General features: G+C 40.1%; 1 protein-coding gene across 1 annotated transcript in view; it reads left to right on the top strand.

Annotated features, from left to right (window-relative positions):
- Positions 1–20,039, top strand: part of SLC26A9 (solute carrier family 26 member 9) — a 216,762-nt gene that overhangs the window by 1,888 nt on the left and 194,835 nt on the right. Inside the window, exons 2-7 of the mRNA XM_089677378.1 lie at positions 2,016–2,155; positions 2,250–2,360; positions 2,449–2,624; positions 7,403–7,567; positions 8,106–8,258; positions 9,903–9,985. Of these exons, the coding sequence (XP_089533504.1) occupies positions 2,016–2,155; positions 2,250–2,360; positions 2,449–2,624; positions 7,403–7,567; positions 8,106–8,258; positions 9,903–9,985 (828 nt within the window). The remainder of the gene's footprint in view (positions 1–2,015; positions 2,156–2,249; positions 2,361–2,448; positions 2,625–7,402; positions 7,568–8,105; positions 8,259–9,902; positions 9,986–20,039) is intronic.

Here is a 20,039-nt window from a genome sequence, read left to right as displayed (position 1 = left end):
CCTTTGGAAACATGTTACCTGTTTTTAGGATGGGAACATGTGACATGTTCCCACAGCTGCAGCCACGTCCGCCCCCCCCCCCCTCAGATATTACAGATAATACAGGGAGAAATCTCCCCCTACTGTCAAATTTTGCGTGGCTGTATGTTGCTCCACCCACACGGCCGCTTCATTCATTCATTCACTCACAGACTTTCCTGAATGCATGAACTGCAAGTCCCGACAGCCTTAGCGGCTGTGGGCTTAAAGTTTTCAATGAATTACCACGGCGCTGTGGAGCACCATTGTGGTTAATTGCAGCTTCTCTCAGAATACTTGCTTGCTCAAACATCCCGTACGGCATGCAGATATTCTGACAGGTCTGCAGGAGACCTGCATGGCATCAGCAATCTACTGATCGCTGGTACAATGCTTTACAGGCTCCTTTGGACAAAAAATAATAAATGCACATTTTGTTCCCTGCAAAAAATGTGCATTTATTATTTTTGTCTAAAAGGTGAACTTATTCTTTAACACTTCTACCTTGCAGCACTTATGCAATCATTTGAATCCTATTCCTGACCCTACCTTCATGGAATTTGTATGTTTTCCTTGTGCTTGTGTAGGTTTTTGCCCAAACTCCAAAGACACATTTGTAAGTCAATTGGCTCTTGTCAAAATTTGACCTAGTATGCATTTGAAGCAGGGACTAGAGTTATCTCTAATCAATTCCCATATGTCCATTTATTGCTTCAGCTAGCTAGTCCATATACACCAAGAGGGACAGGACAACTTCCTGTTTTTGGTAACACAGAGTCCAATGCATGCCTCACCATCCTCTCTGTGTTGCATCACAAATGTTGGAAGTAAGGCATGTATTTTATTAAAAAGAAATTCATAGCAGTTCTTCCAATGAAAGTACAGTGCCTTCACTGTAAACATATTTCAGATATTTATTTGTAAAAGATTTTGAAAACCATATATCATTTTCCTTCCACTTCACAATTATGTGCCACTTTGTGTTGGTCTATCACATAAAATCCCAATAAAATACATTTACATTTTTGGTTGTAACATGACAAAATGTGGAAAATTTCAAGGGGTATGAGTACTTTTTCAAGGCATTGTACATTTGTTCTGTGCAAATGAGGGAAAATATATTGGTAGGCCATTTCATGTACTACTCGAATGTTTTTAATTTGGAGTGGAAAATACCACATTTTGCTACTAGATGGAGATAATTATCATCTAGTGGTGAAATAGGATAGCCTTCATTTTAAAGTGGAGCTCGACCCAAAAGGGGAAGTTCCGCTTTAATGCTTTGTCCCCCGATCACCATTACGGATTGGCATCTTTGGGGAGCAGGTACCCGAATTTGACAGGTTCCCACTTCAGGTGCGATCGCCTAAGGCGATTGGAAGCAGAAATTGTCCTCTCCCTTTCTCCCTCCCTGTCTCAGGAGACTACGGGACCATTCACAAAGCGCAATGCTACTTGCGCATGCTCAGTGGACACCCAGCTGTGAAGCCACAAACTGTCACAGCCGGGTGCCCACACTCAAGATGCCGAGGAGAGCAAACAGCCGATGAAATCAGCCTTGGTGAGGACAACGCTAGACTGAGGGAAAGGTAAGTGTCTGTATTTTAAAAGTCAGCAGCTACAGTTTTTGTAGCTGCTGACTTTTATTTTTTATTTTAATTCAACTGGAACTCTGCTTTAAATCTATGAAAAACGCCCAACTAAAAAAAAAAGTAGCCTAATATCATGCTGTGTTGTTGCGTATACAGTATGTTAACAGTATGTATCTTTCCTTATTATTCACAATATTTTTTTTCTTTATTAATGCATGCCTGAGAAATAAAAAATAACCCCTGCTTAGAGTTACCATTTCTATTACCATTACTATACAGTAATTGCAACTATAAGTGATCAAAATTGCAGTAACTGAGTTCTGTATCAGTAATCTATGTTATCACATATGCATAAAAGAACCAATCTTTAATACTGTATATTCTCAACCCATCACTTTTTTGTAGCTGTTCTCCAGCCAAATTTAAATCTCTGATATTTGGCCTCTTTCCTATACTCACCTGGGTGCCCAAATATAATTTAAAGGAATATGCACTACCAGATGTTCTTGGTGGCCTGAGTGCTGGCACGATACAGGTACCACAAGGTTAGTAATACATCTATTGCATATTGATACAAATTCATTGACATCGGGGAAAAAAAGATGTTGCCTTTTTTCTTTTTCTTTTTTTTTTATACAGGTATGGCTTTTGCTCTTCTTGCTAACCTTCCCCCAGTGAATGGCTTGTACTCTTCCTTTTTTCCTCTTGTGATTTATTTCTTCTTGGGAGGAATTCCACAGATGGTGCCAGGTATGATATTGCTGACATGGTATCACATATTTTAATTATCTATTTCATTGTGTTATATTATTCCTTTTTTTAAATTATTTTTTCAAAGGTACCTTTGCTGTCATTAGCATTATCGTGGGAAATGTGTGCATGCAACTGGCTCCAGAATCAAATTTTCAGACATTAAACACAACTACCAATATAACTGTTACAGACACTGAAGCAATGAATGCTGCCCGGATGCAAGTTTCAGCCACACTGGCATGCTTAACAGCTGTTATACAGGTAAATGTGGCAGTAACCTGAAACTGAACAAATCTGCCAATGTTTGATTCACCAAAATTTCAGCAAATTCATTAAAAAATGGTTAAACTGTGAATTTTGACACTGCACAGGGACATTTCTGTAAAGAGAGTAATGTCACTAGGTCCCCTTGTGGTTGTCAGCAGGCAGTGGGCAGACTCTTTTGCCATTGGACAGCCTGCTATCAATCACAAGGAGAGAGTGCGCCTGATGGGGAACTGGTCCCTCAGCTTCAATATCAGACTCTGCCCACTGTCAGTGCAACTGGTTGCTAGGATCTTTTTGGCTGTGAAGCCGGTAGTGTTCTTAACAATCAGTGGTAGGTGGGGATGGGACCGGGTAGCAGAGACAAATATGTAGCTCTGCTAAGCAGTGTATAGAGACAGACACCCTTCCTGTACACCAGCTTACAACTGGTCTTAAATACCTCTAGTTTCCTCATCTTTGAACTGAAGGTAATTTATTTTTTAATTTAGTGCAGCCAAAGTATCAAATAGCACAAAAGCTTTATTGAATTCTCCTCAGTGAGTAAATGGGTACAACAATGTTACAACAGCATACAATGACCTCGTATTTTTAGCTGTGAAATTATTTACTTCCTTTTACAATTAGGTTGCCGTAGGCCTCACTGACATGGGGAGTACTAAAGCATACACCCATGGAGGGCCGAGATTAACTTCACTGGGATGCACAAGAGTTCCATGTACCCCTATGCAGGCAGTCTCATTCATGTCAGTTAAGATACAGGGGCTGTATGAACACTGCATGACACTGCTCCAAATCTGACATTCATGTGGGTGTAGGCTCACAGCCCCAAGTGCACTCTGTCTGCATTTGGGGCTGTGCACCCACACTGATGTCAGATTGCGAGCAGCATTTGTATCTGTGCAGCTGCTACATCCCAATTCACATCAATGGGACTGCCTGCACTGGTATGCACTTAAGACCTGAGCAACCCTATGCAGGTAAATAAGACTTTAGTATGCACTAGGTCAGGGGTCTGCAACCTTTAAGACATAAAGAGCCACTTGGACCCGTTTCCGAAGGGAAAAAAAAGACTGGGAGCCGCAAAACCATTGCAACATTTAAAACAAATCCGACACTGCATATATTGTTTCTTACCTTAATGCTATATACAGGATCGTGCAGTTAGCTGTCAATCTGAAGAAAAAAAGAACTTTTTCACTTAACAATGTAAAATATATTTTTGCACATTAATAGCTAATTAAAATATTTAATTTATCTGGTTAATGGGATTTTTTCTCCTGAACCTCAGTGCACAGTGTCTGCACATCAGGGCTGTAAGACGTCACCTTCATTTTCACACAGGCTTGCAAGCTGTCATCTGTGAGGCGTGATCAATGTTTGTTTTTAATATAGTTCATGTTGGAGAAGACCTGCTCACATACATATGTGGAGCCGAAGATCGACAGCACTCCAAATGCATACTTTTTATTTTGAGAGCCACATTTTTAAAACTAAAAATACATCCCTCATATAGTAATTCATCCCCCATATAGTAATTCATCCCCCATAGTAATTCATCCCCCATATAGTAATTCATCCCCCATAGTAATTCATCCCCCATATAGTAATTCATCCCCCATAGTAATTCATCCCCCATATAGTAATTCATTCCCCATAGTAATTAATCCCCCATAGTAATTAATCCCCCATAGTAATTCATCCCCCATAGTAATTCATCCCCCATATAGTAATTCATCCCCCATAGTAATTCATCCCCCATATAGTAATTCATCTCCCATAGTAATTCATCCCCCATATAGTAATTCATCCCCCCTATAGTAATTCATCCCCCATATAGTAATTCATCCCCCATAGTAATTCATTCCCCATATAGTAATTCATCCCCCATATAGTAATTCATCCCCCATATAGTAATTCATCCCCCATAGTAATTCATCCCCCATATAGTAATTCATCCCCCATAGTAATTCATCCCCCATATAGTAATTCATCCCCCATAGTAATTCATCCCCCATAGTAATTCATCCCCCATATAATAATTCATCCCCCATAGTAATTCATCCCCCATATAGTAATTCATCTCCCATAGTAATTCATCCCCCATATAGTAATTCATCCCCCCTATAGTAATTCATCCCCCATATAGTAATTCATCCCCCATAGTAATTCATTCCCCATATAGTAATTCATCCCCCATATAGTAATTCATCCCCCATATAGTAATTCATCCCCCATAGTAATTCATCCCCCATAGTAATTCATCCCCCATAGAGTAATTCATCCCCCATATAGTAATTCATCCCCCCTATAGTAATTCATCCCCCATATAGTAATTCATCCCCCCTATAGTAATTCATCCCCCATATAGTAATTCATCCCCCATAGTAATTCATCCCCCATAGTAATTCATCCCCCCTATAGTAATTCATCCCCCCTATAGTAATTCATTCCCCCCTGTGTCAATTCACTTACCTTTGCTACGCGCGTTCCTCTCGCCGTGTTCCCGCGCCGTTCCGGTCTTCAGGGCGGACTGTGAGAGGAGAGGAGTTTGTCACGCTGCCCCGCCTACATCCTGACAGCCAATGTTTGCCACGCTGAAACCCTATTGCCTGTCACCTGGTGGGCAGTGTGCTCCGGAGCCGCAGCAAAGATGAAAAAGAGCCGCATGCGGCTCTGGAGCCGCGGGTTGCTGACACCCGCACTAGGTGAATAAGGCCTTATGGAAACCATCAGCGCTTATGGAAACCATGAGCCTAATGGTAGTTTCCCACTGCCCTGTTGTGCTTTTCCTAAAGCGCAGCTAACCCATAGTTTTTATGAGGGTTAGCTGCGCTTTATTATAGACTTTCATGAGGAGCTGCAGTTTTGATGCAGTTTTAGAAAGCTCACCAAAACTCCTGAATGCTGCATCTTTGATTCACTTTTTGAAACCACACCAAAACTGCAGGACATCATAGAAGTCAATGGAAAAGCACAGCTAATCCACACGAAACCGGCAGGTTAGCTGCTGTTTGCCAAAAGCACAGCGGAATCGCATCGGGGCAGTGTGCCCTAAGGTTCAGTTTGAATACAATAGCTATTGAGCAATGAAATTTATTGCTAATATAGAAAGTAGTACTACCAATAGGGTATGTGAATAAAGCCGGTCATAGATTAATCAAATCTCAGCAGGTTCAGCAGGGATCGGCTGAGATTCAATCCATCTATGGGCAGGCTGGTTGTACTGAAGTCGATCCAGAACAGTAATATAAGTCTTAATGAAAAAGAACAGACAAGGGTGCACTCTCATCGTGCATTACCGTGGTAAAACACGTATTTATTGAAAAAAGAAGATATATACTCACAAACCAGCGTGATTAAAAGCAGTATATGTGGTCCACAAACACGGTCACAGTACATCTGTGTCTAATGATGCGTATGAGTTGACGCGTTTCGGGAGCTAAACCCCCTTCCTCAGAGCTAAAGATGCTCCTACTGGCCACAAGCCAAGGGGGTTTAGCTCCCGAAACGCGTCAGCTCATACGCATCATTAGACACAGATGTACTGTGACTGTGTTTGTGGACCACATATACTGCTTTTAATCACGCTGGTTTGTGAGCATATATCTTCTTTTTTCAATAAATACGTGTTTTACCACGGTAATGCACGATGAGAGTGCGCCCTTGTCTGTTCTTTTTCATTAGCGCTCAGATTTCCCGATCTTAGAAGGGCTGCACCTCTTCGGTTGGAATTTTGGCATCTTCTTGGTTGTATGAAGACTGGAGTGCTGGTTACGTTAGTAATATAAGTCTGTATATGCAGTAAGGGGTCAATCCTCTGCATTGTTGTTAAAAGGCTATTTGATCCTTTCTTCTCTGCCCCTCCTCTTGTTGAAATGACTACCTGATACAGACTGAATCTGTAGTCACATACGCATGCTCAGTTTGGTGTGTATTGCTAGAGATGTTTTTTTTTCTTTGGAGAGTGCATATGATCAGCACAGGGCCAATCAGCACTGTCCAGACAGAGGTCAGGGGTTTCATATCCTCCTAGAGCAGAAAGAAAACTCCTACAAGCTTTAGCCAGTGCTCTGTTGAAGTCACAAGACTGCTCTAATTGCTGATGAGAAAAGTTAGCAGTTTATATATACTAAAATAATTGCATTTCCATGTTCTGTGTACTGTGGGAGACCAGACATAGTGAATGCAGGGTCCTGGGTTTAGTAACACTTTAAGTGTTTGAACACAGGGAGGACAATGTAGCCCATCTCTGCAACCTACAGCTATACAGCTCCTAGAAACACTGACTTAGTGGTTTAGGTTTGCAATATGGCTACACTCTTTTGGTTTTTTTCCTTCAGATAACGTGATGAAAAAAACAAACAGATTCTCCCATCCAAACCAACAAGGAGGATGGAGGAATTGCCTCCCCGAACCAGGACATTGTATTCTGATAGGAGGCCCACTACTATCAGAATGCACTGATTGGCAGAGAATGGCCAGCTTTTACTGTGAGTCAACTCTTTAAAGTATAACTAAAGGCAAAACTTTTTTTTTAGTCTAATGGATTTAAAGGGATGGATTAGAACATGCCAAGAAAAACAAACATCATTCCATATCAATTATAATTGAGAAGTACGTTCAACAAAAAGGTATATTTTTTATGTTTTTTTTCACTGACTTTTTGCATAGTAATTGTAAAGTATTTCCCCCAAAGGTTTAGATGGTCTGACCCTTTAGTGTAAAGAATACAAGCAATTTTCACTATCTTTTTATCTGCTTCTTTTTTTCAGATTGCCCTAGGCTTTGTTCAGTTTGGATTTGTTGCTATATATCTCTCTGAATCCTTTGTACGTGGTTTTATGACTGCTGCTGGCTTGCAGATTCTTCTTTCTGTGCTCAAGTATATATTTGGAGTCACCGTTCCACCATACAGTGGCCCTCTGGCCATTATATATGTAAGTCAGCCTTTAACACTTTCTTGCCTAGGGGTCATTGAAAACTGGATACCCAGGTCAAATTAAGAAGTGTCAATATGCTTTGGTAGCTTGGCAATAACTCTGACTAATGTTCCAAAGCAGTTTACATTTTAACAGACATATAATGTTTATGATTTGGTGTGTTAATTTAAAAAAAACCCCACTGCTTTGTTTTTATTATAGGGTGATAAATAGACAACAATGTAAAAAAGTTATAATAATTCAAATAATATTTGAATACTGTCTTTGATACTGCAATTGTATTTAACAATTACAATATTAAACAAAGACACATTTCCCTAATGATGCACCCAACCTGCATGTGATCTCAATCCCATTTGTTAGTGGGGCATCTAGATATCAGTGGCAGCCAAATCACAATTTGAAGCTACACAAAATGTTGAGTACAAGCTGTCACAAGGGGAATGTAGATGAACATACCCTGAGCAGGAGACACTGTGCAGGGGAAAGGTAATCTACAGCGGTATTTTAATTTGTTTTTTTTTTTCTCCTGCAGACATTTATAGACATCTGTAAAAAACTGGGACAAACCAATGTGGCATCTTTAGTGTTTGCTTTGGTCAGCATAGTGCTGCTAATCACTGTGAAGGAGTTGAATCTCAAATATATGCATAAAATCCATTTTCCCATCCCCATGGAGATTATCATCGTAAGTGTCATTCATTTGTTTTGTTTATAAAACTCAATCACCTGCACATTCACTGGATCAAGCAAAATACTGACATTCATCAACATCTGTACTTACTGTACTATTTGGCTTACTTTTAAAACCGTGAATGCAACATTTCTTCCACATTCACAGATAACCTTTACCTCAGACATTCAATGTTGTGAATTTTAAAACATGTTTTAAAGGTCCATGAGTACAGGATCCAAGGATGATTAGCCATTTAGTATGCGGCAGTCATGTCTTCCATGCATCCTATAGTTGCTACACAAAATACTTTTAAGTTCTTTATAATAGTGATAAAAAGATACTGTATGTAAAGATCTGGATAAATTGCTAGGTTGCCAAAAAAAAAAATCAAAACAGGTTAACTACAATTCTAATTGTTATATACATTTTTTTCGTAATCAGAAAAAACATTGAAAAACTAATTAGTAAATGAGTTATATCAACTCATAAAAGTATACTTGTATTTTTCCATACTGCACCGCCCTGTACATCACATCAGCACTGTGGTGTGAATTAGGCACGTAAAAAAAACTTTATGTGCCCTTTTTGTGACTGGCATTTTTTTCTAGTACAGAAAAACTCTAATCACCTCACATAGCGTGAACAAGCCCTCAATGAACACTTACTCCAACATTACATTTTAGACTGTAAGCCCTCATGAGCAGGACCCCCCTAACCTCCTTGTCTTGCATTGTCTCCTTTTATTTTGTAAAGCTCTGTACAAACTGTTGCCTCTATATATTCTGTATAATATAAATAATAATAATAATTAGAGTGGTTCTAAAGGCAGACTTTAATTTATTCTCTGCATTAAAGCGTAGTTCCACTCAAAAGCGGAAGCTTCGCTTATTTGCCTCCTAACCCCCTCCACTGCCATATTTGGCACCTTTTGGGGGGGTACCTGGTTTTGACAGGAAGCCGCAAGCTGTCACAGCCAGGTGCCCACAGTTGAGATGCCAATACAATACCGTGGAGGAGAGAAGGGGAGAAGGGATGGCACGGGTGAGAAAATCGCTGGACTCTGGGACAGGTAAGTGTGTGTTTATTAAAAGTCAGCACCTACAGTTTTTGTAGCTGCTGACTTTTAATAAACACAAAAACTTCTGGTCTGGAACTCTCCTTTAAGGTAAAAAAAAACTTTTTGTCTCACGGACACACAGAGCCAAATCGAGGGCTAGCATGTTCGAGTGCCCCATAGCAAGCATCTTGCTATGGTGGGCACTTGGTGGGGGGGGGGGGGTCCAGGAGCAGGAGACTAGAGAAATGGAGGATCAGGGCTGCTCTGTGCAAAACCATTGCACAGAGCAGTTAAGTATGGCATGTTAGTTATTTTTTTTTAAAAAAGTATTCTTTACAATTACTTTAAGACATTGCTGCAGATTCATAGGTTTGAGCATCCACTGACATCACATTCATTGCATTTTAAATATTTTAATTGATGCTGATGAATATATAGTAAATGTAAATGAATCCATTACGATGAATGTGACTAGATGCCTCAGAATTTCATAAATATGCTTGCAAATTTTAATTTGTTGTTCTAACTCAATACAGCATTTATTATTTTTTTTAAATTTTACTTTTACGTCTTAAATAAAATTATATATATGTTTATAGGTCATTATTGCTACAGCCATCTCTGGTAGTTTTAACCTTCCTGAAAAGTATCACATGGATATTGTGGGACAGATCCCTCTAGGGTATGTATTTAAAATGAGCATTGGTAAAGCATTACAAAACAATCAGGGACAGCTATATACTTCCTACCCTTCACACTGAGCATTCTGTCTTGTTTAAAAACAAAATTGTGAGCTGTACTTAAACCGTCTTTCAAAACTTTACATTATTTACAGAATTAAATTGATAACTGCATTGTGTTAATTCATCAAAAATATCAGAATTCATATTAATCATCAAACCACAAAAAAATGGGTGAATAATATAAAGTGCAATGTGCCAAGAATGTACATAAAATTAGCACAAATTTATGCAATTTATAAAGTGTTTGAAGTGCAAATACATTTCAGCGCAAAAAATTAATCTACTGAAATGTTTTTGCACTGGACTGTTTTTTTTTTTGCAATTTTTTTAAAGATGGCAATACAATCAAAAAATGCAAACAAGGAGCTAACTAAAAATGGTACTACTACTAACCCATCTTTAGTAAAGCCGACTATGGTTTAAAACCTTCACAGAAAGAGAAAAGGATCAAACGTTAGTCATTCACAAGTCTTGTTAACCTGCCCAGCTACGGAAAAAGTTCCTGTCTGTTTTCAGCGTCTTCCACAAAGAAAGACGGTGAGGGACTCTATAAATCTGTGACAGACTTTTGATAAGCTTATATATTCTATAGTTCTCTTTCTATTAAAAATGTATTTGTCGCAAACCTGGACCTTTTAAACCGTACATGATGAACAATTGCATAAGTAAAGATACCTTCAGTCAAATGAAATATCACATATAATCGCTACAGACAAGGATATGGGCAACTGAAATTACATGCAATCTCAGCCCCTTACTCCTCCTATACCTATCCTGGTCAATGAGGCTCTTTTTCATAGGAATAGGACCAACAGGAAAACTCAAAAGGTGGGGTACTGATTGGTCCAACAACAGTACCCGTCTGCATTGCTTCAGATTTACCAATCCCTGACTGCTGCACAATTAAGGTATTAAAGATACAAATGTTGAGGATTCATTAGGTACCTTCTTCAGGCTTCAATTCTGAAAATGATTTTAAAACCTCCATATTTATATACAGAGTTACAAAGAGAAGCAATCAAGTACAACCATTTCTTTCTTAAAACACTTGAGTAGAAACAGCTGTTGTAGAGGATTAGACTATATTATAAAAAAAAATGTAACAATTTAACAAAGATGAAACTGCAATCATCTCAGAGAGATAGCTAGGCCATCCACAGAAGTTAACACCTCAACAGGAGTGTCTTCTGATGAGAAGGGTTGAAGAAAATCACCATGCAAGTACAATGCAATTAGCTAAAGAAGTGTACACAATACAGTGTACACTGCAGAGGAATGGCATGCATGGGTGTCATCCATGAAGGAAGCCTCTCCTACAGCCCATGCACAAAAATATTTGTTAAATTAAATAATAATGGTTAATAAAAACAGAAATAAACAAAAAAAAAATCAGCAGGAAAATAATAGTTGAATGGAGACAGGGAAGAATAAGTTAATTTGGGCTAGGTAACCAAGGGTTAATAAGGATTAAACACATTTTATTAAACAAAAAACAATATATATTTTTACCTTATCAAGTTGCTTTAACAGACAGCATCTTCAAACCATCCCTTTGATCTGCAGTTGAATGAAACAGTGTAGATACAGAAGTAACATCTCTCTATTTTGCTTCTGATATTGATGTTGATAAATACTGAGTCAGACGGTTCTTTTTTTTTTTTTTTTTTTTTTTTACAGTAACAGTCGCCAGAGCTGCTATATTTGCACAGCAGCTTTCTGGCTTCATTTTGAGACCTGAGTTTCAAGTTTTGTGTTAGGGGCACAGCAGATATTAGAGGGACTGGAGGTGCTAAATACATCCTGCATACTTTGATAACTTTTTTGGGGTGTGTGTAAAATGAGTCCTCAGCTAATTAAAGGCCTCAACTACTGCAACTATTTAAAGGCCCCTTACAAGAGTGTCATTGAAAGGTTTGCTGTTTTCCCATGTTGCTCTCAAAATCACTTTAACCACTTGCAACTGGGTACTTTTAATCTCTTCCTGCCCAGGCCAATTTTCAGCTTTCAGTGCTGTCACACTTTGAATGAGAATTGCTCGGTCATGCAACACTGTACCCAAACAAAATTTTTATCATTTTTATGGGGACATATAGAGCTTTCTTTTGGTGGTATTTAATCACCACTGGGATTTTTATTGTTTGCTAAACAAACTAAAAAATACTGAAATTTAAAAAAAAAAATTCTTAGTTTCTGTTTTAAAATTTTGGAAAAAAAGTAATTTTTCTCCTTCACTGATGTGCGCTAATGAAGCTGCAGTGGTGGGCACTGATAGGTGGCACTGATGAGGAGGCAATGATAGGCATCACTGATGGACAGTGAAAGGCAGCACTCATATATGGCACTGATAAGTGGCACTGACTGGCACTGATAGGAGACACTGATTGGAACTGTTAGGCGGCACTGATTGGAACTGTTAGGTGGCACTGACTGGCACTGATAGGCAGCACTGATAGTTGGCACTGAAAGGCAACTCTGATGGGCACTCATATGTGGCATTGATGTGCACTGGCTGACACAGATATGTGGCATTGATGTGCACTGGTTGACACTGATATGTGGCATTGATGTGCAATTACAGGTGGCATTGATGGACACTGACAGGTGGCACTGATGGGGCTACACTGATCACCAGTGCTATGATGATCAGTGTAGATGTCCCCTCTGAGGAATACTGATTACCGGATCTCCTCTCCTCACGTGCTGTCAGCGTGAAGAGACATCTGCTGATAACCTGCATTTCTAATTTAAATGTGATCAGCTCTGATCACAGCTGATCACATGACAGAGCCGACATCATCATCTCTTTACTCTGATCAGTGATCCGCTGTGTCCCAGGGACACAGTGCACCACCGATCACACCCCCAGGGGCTTGCATGCACAGTTAAAATGGGAGGACATCATATGACGTCCTCCCAGAATGAGAGAACCGCCTTTAGGAGGCAATTAAAGGGAGGACCCACTCCCTTACATACAGTATATTTATTTATTTATTTTTATTACATTGGTAAATGTCTTCATGCCATATTTTGACAATACCTTGCCTATTAGCCTTAAAAATGTTCAGATTGATTATATAAATTTAGCCCCCTATAGACTTCAATGGGATTCAATTTAAAATTTGGAATTTTAATAGTTTAGGAAAGATTTGAAGAACGTCTCATGAACAGAATCAAGCATATTCACTCATACTTATTGTTGGGGTAATTAATTAGGAGATTAGAAGTCCACGCACATTTTCATCTTAGTGTGACTTGGTGAGAATGAGAATCAAAGGATTTAAGGAAATGTTGTTAAAGGTCAAAATTTCAGTTGAAATCAAAGTGGTATATAAAATGTGTCTCCCTATTTAGACTACAATTGAGTTTTGAGTATTTCTATGAATTTGCCTACCTTTCTTTCCATGATATGACCACCTCCAGTGGTACCATAGTCCTAAAATCAGTCACTACATCTGAGGACATGTAATCACTGCAAAAGCAGATAGCTTTGGTGGGGCAGAAAGATGGAAATGTGTAAGCATTCCAGATGTCTATTGAGGCCATAAAATCAACCAGAAGGACAAAGGCAATGATCCATCTAGCAGTTTTCATATGGAACTTTTGAACCCATAAGAACAAATTGAGATTCTTCAGATTCAGAATGGGTCAGGCACTTCAGGTCAGTTTGGGAACTTTAAAAAGGTTTGAGCGAAAACCTTGAAACCTTTCTAATGTTAGCACAGGGTTAATGACCCATTGAGTCAAGAGCTGATGAACAGCAGCAAGAAGATCAACCCGCCATGACAGGGAAGAGGACAAATTTGTAAGTGTGAGTTGGAGAGGAGGCAGAGAGCGAAAGTCCAGTTTGTAGTCCCTGGAAATTACACTTTGGACACAAGCATCAAAGATTTTCTGGAAGAAGAAGGCAAAGAAATCCAACAGATTCCCCTTCCCTAGTCTTAGAAGTAGGGGTGCCCCCATAACTAGGAAGAGGCCCTGGAACCAGTCTTGTCTGGTTTGGTGGGTCAAGTTGAAAGTAACTTCCAGTTCTTACTTACGTAAGTCAGTTTCAGGCTTGGACTTGACATTGGAAGACTGAGAGTGACGAAAAGAATCATTCCTATTTTCAGGAGTAGAAGTCCTACTGGTAGAGGTGTGAGCCTTCTTTTTCTGAAGGAGAAGAGTACTCTTACCCTCTGTGATCTTCTTGATGTACTGTACATATCCAAAAGAAACCAAACAGGCTTCAAAGGGTAACCGCTCCACCCTTCAAAGGGTAACTGCTTGTATGAGACCCAAGTTGACCAGCATTTAAGCCAAAGGGTCCTGCACATCTGGATGATTTGTCAAAGTATGTCCACCAAGCTATTCACTCAATAGTGTAAGGCCATAAATGAAAAGTCTAACTTGGGGGAGGAGCTAGATTCCGGCATGTGTACAGCAGGATGATAGAGCTCCAGCCGGGACAAATAATTATACAGTCATCCTGCGGATCTATGGCATCTGATTTTGTCATAAATCGGTACACCAAGAGGAGCTGAAAAGACTATCCGGACCATCATGGTAAAGATCAGCCAGGCAGCAGGGAAATCCTCTGCAGAGCGCTTAGCTAAAGTTTGCTTGGGGCTTGCAAGACGGCGGAGGCGGCAGTAACAGCAGCCAGGAGCCACGTGGAGAAGAGCTGCGGCACCGGAAGGTCCCGGTCTCTTCAGCTGGATCTGCGGCAGTAAGCCCTCTGCCCCAAAGAGATCATAACCTAAAAAGGGGACATTCTCTGGATAGGTTGTCTCAGCCTGCTTATAGTAGTGAGCAACAGGAGGAAAGTGATGCGGAGCCCTCTTTGAAACAAATCATGGTGGCCATTCAGCTCTGTCAGTCCACTCTCACTGAGCACATTGATGGTAGTAGAGTGGAGTTATCTTTTCTAAAACAGGACAACAGGACGTGTAGTCTGTTAAAGAGAGATCTTCAGCTGTGGAATAACGCATAAGTGATTTAGAAGATATAGTGCATCCAATGGAAGGATCTCTGCAGACTGCTCAAAAATAATTGGCTGCCCATACTGACAAGCTGGGGGATATGGAAGACAGGCTGAGACATAACAATATTTGGCTTGTGGGTTTCCCGGAGGGAGTAGAAGGCAAACAACTGGAAGATTTTTTTTAAGAAGTAGCTCCGAGACAACATGGCTGCTGACACCTTTTTTCGCCTACTTACGATAGAGATAGCCCATTATATTCCACCAGAATCCCCCTTTGAGAGTCCAACCCAGACCCCTTATTGCCCGAGTGTTACACTTTAGGGACAGGGGAAATATTTTGAGGGCTGAAAGGTCTATTGGAGAGCTGCAGCTATGCAGAACCAGCGTGCCAGTTTTGTCAATGTGAAGAAAAAGACTAAGGGACTATCAGCTAATCTACAGTATGCTATACCTTGCAAAGCTTAGGGTGGTAGATAGAGGCAGGGTGCATTTTTCAATGCTCCAGTGGATGCCTCACGCTGGCTGGATTCTAGACGGCACCCTAATGCATCAGCTGACCACGGAGAAGTTTTACTATTTTTCTTTTTAGGGATGCTTTGGACTATGATCCGATTGATTTGAGACTGATTTACCATGATGCCACTATTTCTTATGGGGGCCTTGCTTGAGTTGACAGATCTCATTTTCCCCTTCCCTTCTTTCTTCTCCCTTCCTCTCTCCCTTCCCTGTCCCTTTTCCTCCCCCATTACATCTCTCCTATATTTCTTCTTCCTTCCTTTATCATTTCCTCCCCCCCCCCTTTTCATTTTTCCCCCTTTTCCTCCCCCCCCCTTTATTCCTCTCTTCTTTCTTCCCTTTTATTGACTGATTATAAGATATCAATATCTTGTCGCATTTCCGATTTTTATATAGTCCTATGCTGCACTGATTGTTGCTCAGGTTCAGTGTTCTTATCCTACGATTGTTTTTTTTATTTTCAATTGTCTGAGTGCTCATGTGCCAAATCTGTAGGTTCTTTCCTTCTGAGAGTTCAGAGGATTGGATCTTATACTTTCTAGAGTCTACACTTCTGATGGAGGACCTTTTGACCCCAAGGTCGATTCATTAATACATCATGGGTATAAAGCACTCATCATGTTTGGGTTGTGTGCGGGGTGGGGGGAATTGGGGACTGTTTTTTTTTTACTCGGAGTATGCTAATTTTCTGCTTCTGTTCTCTTATCATGTATCTAGCATTACCAGTGTTTTCTGTTACTGTGTAACTAGGAAAGGACCATATGACCCTGGAACATGAGGGGTACGATATTTGCTATACCTGCTATATGTAACGGCGTATCTATGACACAGTCTGTAAAATTATTGTCCTGAAATGTCCAGGGCTTGAATTCCAAAATTAGGAGGTCTTTAGTTTTTGATTACATTCAGTGCCATAAACGTCATATTATTCTACTTCAAGAAGCCATTTGCAGGGTTTCAGGGTCATGACCTTAAAATGATCTAATATTGCACAGGTTTTCCATGCAGAATATTATACCTATGCAAGATTTTAGTTACGAAATCTCTGAATATCCATATTATACAAATTAAAACTGACCCCAAAGGGCAATATATAATTAGGTGTGTAATTATTTAACACGTGTTTCACAATAGTGAGTTTAAATGTGGGAAACTCTACTAAATAGGACACTGCTGAGCAAAGCATATTGGAGGAGTAAAAAATATCCTCCTGGTGAAACCAGTCCCTATCCAGGACTAGTTATGCCAGTGAGTGGACTGATAAATTCCTAACTGATTTGGGTAATTTAAAGGACCCCATGCTGGATACATTGGGGTGAGAAGACTCAGGTACTCTAATGCTAAGCAGGAGCATATAACCTCATATGACCTCGATAAAGGTAGCTATAGTATCCTTTAAATTGAATGCAATTTATGCTACAGACATGTCATCCTGATCTGATTCCTTAGAAGGAGAGGTATCATACTAAATTGCTACCGCCTTCTTAGGTAATACAGTATGTCTGGCTCAAAGGCAAATACAAAGAACAATTCAGGAGGGGAGGTTGAAGGGGCACATCTGTGATACCTGCTAGCTGTGGTCTTAATAAAATGCCCATAAAATCTGGCATTTTGGCAGTTTCTTTCTGGATAGAAAAGAGGAAGTTGGTGTGGCAGATGGTCCAGCAGAATACCCAGTGGAAGACAGGGAGACAGATTGGGGAAACTGCCAGAGTAAAAAGTAGAGCTGACCCTAAACTAGCAAGTCTATCAGACCCTTTTCATTTGTGCTTCAGATCTGCCAAGCTTGTGAATATACTTACCAGAGGGGTACTGACAGCTCAATGACTGTGGAGCAAAAGGGAATGGTCTGGTGCCAACCTTTTTTAGGTTACAGGAAAACCCAAATAATGAAATGTAATAATAACTAAACAATGCCACCAGGAGAGAGTCCAGAGGTGTTGCTAGTCAATATTGCACCCAAAAAAGTAAGAGGTATGGCTCACAGCTGGAGTAAGCCAACTTAAGGTGATGTGGCACAAAAAGGGTCTGGGTCGTGCAGGCTCAAAAGGCACAACAAGGGGGAAATGTACAGGAATTGTAGTGCATTTCAGGCATGTGATAACAGTCTCCAAACTAGCATCAATTGTAAAGGCAATCCTGGCGCACAGTCCACCACCAGGGTGGTGGATAGTAACTTCCACACACACCAAAGGGGATCCACAGCACTAAAATAGGGCACCCTTGGCCGAATATTTAAAGGGCTTCTGCCCTGTATTCAATAGTGTAGATTTTGTAGGCCATAGTAACAGAGAATATACATCATAATGACTAATGACATGATGGGCATACCCCAACAGGGGTCTTCAGAGACAGAGCTCTGCCACTGGCACACTGTGGCTAACTCTATGCATTGCTCTTTGTGCCTGCCAGCAACATTACAGGCCAGCCCACCATTTTTCATCCAGCAGGCACTTACTGGGTGCTGTGGAGGAGTCAACTGATCCAGGAGCTGCATTAGGAGCCTCAGTGACAATGGTGCAACATGAATTTTAATAAAAGAATCATCTTCGTGAAATATTATCAGAATGCAAGATAGAGAGAAGCCTCCATAGTAAGAAGGTGAGCTTCTCTCAATTGGGACACTAGCAAAATACGGAGGCTGGCTTGGAGTACGAGGGCTTATATAGAGGGATGTACCTGCAGTCTTCTTTTTTTGTCAGTAGACAATCACCTAAATGTAGCTGTAAATAACCTACTCATAATGATTAAAGAAATGAACACTAATAGTAAAATAATAGCACTTGTAGTGGTAAAACACCACTTATTGCAAAGCTGACTAAAACACTTATACCACATTTGAGGATCTGTAGAAAAAGTACCCAGTATTCTGTACTCCTGCTTTAATCACACTCGCATCTTTAATAACTTAAGTTAACAAACAAAAGCTAACACCAAACTATTTGCAAAAATTGATGTTCAAACATGGTAAAAAGATTCTACTACATTGATTGTCTATTGAGATTGCTTTGGAGTATTGGCCTTCCAAACCCTCATTGCCAGTCTTTCTGGCCTCTCCAATTCAAATACCCTTTCATCTCTATATGTCTCTGCTCTTTGCTATCTGCCTTAGGCCCCTTTCACGAGTGAATTGGAAGCTATATTCTCCTCTAGGGGCATTTGAGTGTAAATGGATAGCTGGTCAGTTTACATCCGACTGCTTATAGAACAGAGCGGGCTGTGTCCGTGTCCGTGTCCGCTTTGCATAAGCAGAGCAAAGACAGTCCTTGCATCTGGCCACTCTGCTGAGCTCTGCTCAGACTGCATTCATGGCAACAGTTTATAAGCTATTGTTATTGATTATTAATAAGTCTGTAGTTGTTCTTTTTCCCCTCTGACCTATTGGCCCACCCGGTAGTGATTAAAGTGTCTTTGATTTTAATTCTGATGGTTTGAAATTAGTGTAAACCTGTCATGAAAACAATTCTGCAAGCTGCAACAGTTGACTACTTCTTTTGAAACATCCAAATAATCTGGGTTTCCTAAGCATTCAGGAATACTCTCCCCATTCCAAAATCTGGTGATTGCTGTTTACCATATGGTGTTTTGGAGTATGAATCACATTGGAAAAAGTACTATTAAAGATGGTATGAAGATTCTTAGGGCCCATTCACACTAGGAATTGCACAGGAAGGAGGTGCGCATTCCTGTGCAATTCACATGCAGTTCTGTGGTGCCATGTTAGCCCATAAATATATTAACAGGTTCCCGTCTGGCCTATAGCCAGATGGTGGCCTGCAAAACCCCTCGTCCCTCCGGGTGGACACCATATGGCGTCCTTTCGGGCATGTGCAGATTGCATGCCCGCAGAGCAGCGCAGTGGCGCGATCTGTCACCGGCCGTGTACCTCGGACAGATGACAGATCTGAGTACCGGCCCCATTGCCGGTACCATGTGACCTGCTGTGACCAATCACAGCAGGTCACATGACAGTTGTATACAATGGATGCCTTCCTTTCGTGTGTCTAGCTGTGAATGGTCACAGCAATCACATGCACAAGCTGGGACAATCACAGCTGTGTCATGTGATTAGCCGTGGCCAAATCACAGCTAAGCACAAAAAAAAAACCCTGAATGAATGCTTGCTTATAGCAAAGTAATTCTTTGATATAAGCAAATTGTGTAAAAATTTTTTTAAAAAAATACTGATCACTTCCCCAAAGTAGTACAATGTTACTATGGTAACATTGTACTACTTTGGTCATAGTAAAATAGGAAAACAAATCTTAAAAACAATGTAATAAAAAATTAAAACTAATAAAAACTTTTTAAAAAATTAAAATATAATTTTTTTTTTCATACTGTCACCAGTCCGTGTCCCTGATGCCAGTTATATGATGACGCTGTACTGCACCGGTGACAGTATGTCAAAATAATTTTTTACATTTTTTTATTTTCCGAAAAATTATGACAAAAAAATAACAACTTCAAAAAACTCGCCATGCCTCTTATGAAATACGTCAGACTGTCTACTTTGC

Source organism: Staurois parvus, unplaced genomic scaffold, assembly GCF_062004578.1.
Source record: "Staurois parvus isolate SC_StPar_1 unplaced genomic scaffold, SC_StPar_1.0 ptg000185l, whole genome shotgun sequence".
NCBI lineage: Eukaryota > Metazoa > Chordata > Amphibia > Anura > Ranidae > Staurois > Staurois parvus.
Note: the sequence above shows the minus strand (reverse complement) of the source record. Positions and strands in the feature narration are given on the sequence as shown.